This window comes from Azolla caroliniana, unplaced genomic scaffold, assembly GCF_043228905.1.
Source record: "Azolla caroliniana isolate FFs.n. ecotype wild unplaced genomic scaffold, voAzoCaro1.0.p SCAF_7, whole genome shotgun sequence".
Taxonomy (NCBI): domain Eukaryota; kingdom Viridiplantae; phylum Streptophyta; class Polypodiopsida; order Salviniales; family Salviniaceae; genus Azolla; species Azolla caroliniana.
Genome location: NW_028230442.1, coordinates 2,612,228 through 2,616,353, shown reverse-complemented (window position 1 = coordinate 2,616,353; position 4,126 = coordinate 2,612,228). Strand labels below are relative to the sequence as shown.

Below are 4,126 nucleotides of genomic sequence, written 5' to 3'. Positions count from 1 at the left end.
GCACAGATATAAGACATTTTCATAAATTCACATAATATTATAGCTTGCTATAATAAAAATGATTATAAAATTTACTCAACGTTATAGAAGGATGATATAATCCATCACAAAGGAAACATAAATTCACATAATATTATAGAAATATGATATTGTGCACAAATTTCATGACATATTCATTGCTGTTGGCAATGATACAATTCTTGTATTCTTCTTACTCTTCGAAGTTTTACACCATTTACTTCACATAACACCTCTTCAAATTTGATCTCATTTGGTGTACAAATGATCACAAACATCACCACGGATGCAACGAATGATAGGAATGAAGTAGAGACTATGCTTTAAAGTTTCATTAGCCATGGAGAAGATTGGTCCCATTCAACTTGATTACAAAAATCTTTCCAAGCCTTGTCGTGCTCTATTTTTTAAGACAATTTCTCATCTTTCATAATAAGATATCATCTTTTCCTTCATTATTCAATGCAATGCATCTTTCCTAATTTTTTTGCATAAGACTTGTTGTTGCTTTCGTGTGCGTGCATGCAATTTTCCAAATCTTTAACATAGTACTTTGACATAAATCTTTATCTCGTGTGTGTACATGTGCGACCAACAAATGATCGCGTAATGCATCAATGAAATTTCATGCATATAGCTTTGATATAAATTGACAATGTGGAAAATTCCAACCCTCCAACCAAATCAACAAAAAAATAAAACAAAAGTTGCACCTTATAATGAGTCAACATCTCGTGCAAGCTATTTTCATTAAATAAAAATCAAATATAAAATAAAATTTTAATCTACTTATGCATTAATAGCGTATCTAAATCACAAGAATTATCCTTATTAATCACTAGTATAACTACAAACCTACAAGTTGAAATATAATTGTTTTGGACATGTCCTTTACAATGTTATATGTACATCATGGATGACAAACATAAGCAATCCTTTATATATGTTGACGGGTAAAAGTTTTCTATTCACCATTGTGACATTTTCAAAAACCTTGGATGGGTGGATGTTTCTTTCCACTGATGAGGATATTTTCCTTTAGCTCAAATATGCCTTAATTCCTACAAATTATTAGAATAGTTTGAGAAATTAATGGTACGGTTAGGAATTCAAATTTGAGCTTAAATCTAATTATCAAAGGAGCACAACTCGTAATAATTTTTAAACCAAAATCCATTAAGTTTGTAGATTCTCATAGTATCCTCTTAGTGGAAACATTTCCCAAACACTAACTCCTACTAAAATTAACAAAAATATTAAGTACACGACACAATGTGATGGAGTGCTTATTAATATTATTTCATCATGGTGAATAAACCAAGCATATTATGTAATGTACAATACGTAGAGTAGAGGATTTTGTATGTATAGTTGAACAGTTCAATGCCTTTTTTCCCCAACGGATGAAGTAAATTCAATTCTCATCATTTGCCCATTAAGTTAAAGAAGAGTTCCTTTCACATGTAGAGAAAAGAGAGCACCAAAAATTGGGTTGATTTCATCATATGCAAGTTATTTTTTATTTTCAGATTATCCTTTTTCATTGTTAACTAGATGGAGCTAATAACACTGGTCACATAGCGAACAGAAACCCAGAAGGTAAGCTAACCTTTAAAGTTAGTTGGTCTCAAAACCATTTTTATTTATCATATCAAAAAGTAATTAAATTTATATTAAATAGTAGAATTGGGAGAAAGTGGTACTGGTGGTACTGGTAACCTCCGTGAGTCATAAAAAAACTTTACCAATTATGTCAACAAATTTGGGAATTGGAGTAGCAAATCAGTAGACATTTTAAGGAACATAACCGACCCATGGAATATTTTATTTACTCCATTCCTAACTTTGATATTTGTAAGCTATTTGTAGATGAGAATGAAGCAACAGATACTCAATGGATAATGACTAAATGTGATCTGTAAGTCAGAAGTGATTGATTAAGAAAGTCAATGTTGTGAAACTTTGCTAAAGTCTAGGAACGGTTTCTAAAGCTCACAAGGACATCACAATGTAAACCTTGTGAATAACACTCTACATCGTCATGTTAAAAAAAAAAAACTACACCATAGTTTCCATTATCAATCCAATAAGCGTATACAAAGCATATAATGATACAATCTAGTGGAGGGTAAAATAAGAGAGAAAAGGTATATCCCCCACTATGTCATAATTGAAACCAAACTCCACCTATGGAGGAAACTACATCGTCTATGTTACGTTATAGTTCATAGGTTTCTAACCTAGACAATTGCATTACACGACATAACTTGATTGACATTGTGGTAGGCTCTTCACAAGTGGGAGCTAACTGAAATACAAAGTGAGGTTAATGTCAACACAAATTAGATCACATTAAATCTTTGAATTTATATTTTGTAACACCATACTAAAATTTTATCTCTATCTCTAGAAAAGTCAATGGCCAAATATATATATATAAAGATGTAAAGAGGCTATGAGAAGAGCAAGAGCATCCAAGCAATAGAAATTAAGATTGAATTCAATCATGATGATGGGAAAGCAAGGATTAGGGCCAATTATGTGGCTAACGTTAGTGGTGATAGTTGTTGTGCAATCGATAGAAGCAACCGTCCTCTTTCACAATAGAGGTAACCTCAATGGTTGGGATGCTATCACAGAGGTAATGTAAACCAATCACAAATGATAATTAATGTGCTTTAATCTTTCTCATAATTAGCTATCTAATGGAGGTCTAAAGTAAAAATAAGATTCTAGTGATATTTTACACTCAACCTTGCCAAGACTAAAGAATCTAGTTCTATGATGAGCCCATCCATGATACCCTCATGGGCAAGTTATAATTTTGCGTGAGTTACTTTTTCTTTGTGCTAGAGAAGAATAAGTTTGATTGGAGTCAAATTTGGAATATGGACAAAAGATAACCTTAGACATTAGACTTTGCATGTTAAATTGTAAATTCATCCTACAATTATTGTGGGGATTGTTATAACCTTGTAGAATGGTACATTTTATTTGATTTTATATTGATTGATTGATTTATGGATAACCTTAAACATCTACGCACAACATTGTAGGACAACCTTGGGTCAGTGAAAGAGGTGACTAATGAGGCTTACAAAGGAACCACATCAATACGTTGCATACAAATATATGATGCATCTTACGATGGGGATTATCAATCAGAGGTCGTGAAGAATGGCGTATATAGTCGTGGAGACGAGGGTTTCTATGGCTTTGCTTTTAGACTTCAACCTACTTGGGAGTTCACAAGTCAAAGCTACATCTTGGCCCAATTTCGAGCTAACTTTGGATGTACAAAGCTTGTTCCCACTAGTCGGATTTGGTTGGTAGGCAATCAACTATACTCTCGAGTGAACACAGGCTCACCTTGTAGTGCAACAGCCACTGTGTTCCCCAACCTAGCGACAGTGTCTGCCGATGATTGGCATCGGGTTGTGATCTATGCATCATGGAAAAGTGGTGCCACAGGCGTTTACAAGGTTTGGTTTGATGGTGAAAAAGTCTTGGATGTATCTAACATCGCCACCACTGTTGCAGATGACACCCCTTTGAATTTACGGATCGGTCTCAATGCGATTAGTTGGACTAACGATGGTGGACTTGTGGGTACCCAATCGACTCGTAAAGTGTGGATTGATCAAATTGGTGCCGGTTCCACCTATGAGGATGCTGGCCCTGGCCAATGGACTTGAAATGTAGGACCTATGTTCCACATATAAAATCTCAAATAAATAAGACATTTTCATTGTGAAAATTTTCTCTTTTTCTTTGTACTAACTTATGACATTACCGGATGGAGATGTCTTTATGATATGAAATCCAATAAAGTATAATGTTTTAAGAAAAACCATAATGGCATTGACAATAGGTTAATCAATCAAGATGTGAAAGTTGCATAGGGGAAGATCATGTAGCATTTAACAATTAACTAGATTAGGGTAAACCCAAGATAAATCTTTGGTAGAGGAGATATTCTTGCACCAACATAGAGTAGGAACTACACATAAAAATTTGTGTTGATGCCCACTTAACAAGTCACCATCATCTCTATGAATCATGTTATATGTTGAACATGTGAGAAGTGAATGAGACTTGTGATCCACTC

General features: G+C 33.9%; 1 protein-coding gene across 1 annotated transcript; it reads left to right on the top strand.

The window, feature by feature from the left end:
- Nucleotides 1–2,497: 2,497 nt before the first annotated feature.
- LOC147861523 (uncharacterized) lies at nucleotides 2,498–3,767 on the top strand. The gene is made up of 2 exons (XM_087322571.1): nucleotides 2,498–2,659; nucleotides 3,075–3,767. Exons 1-2 carry the CDS (start codon nucleotides 2,525–2,527, stop codon nucleotides 3,711–3,713), a joined length of 774 nt encoding a protein of 257 aa, XP_087178697.1. The 5' UTR covers nucleotides 2,498–2,524; the 3' UTR covers nucleotides 3,714–3,767.
- The last annotated feature ends 359 nt before the right edge of the window (nucleotides 3,768–4,126 follow it).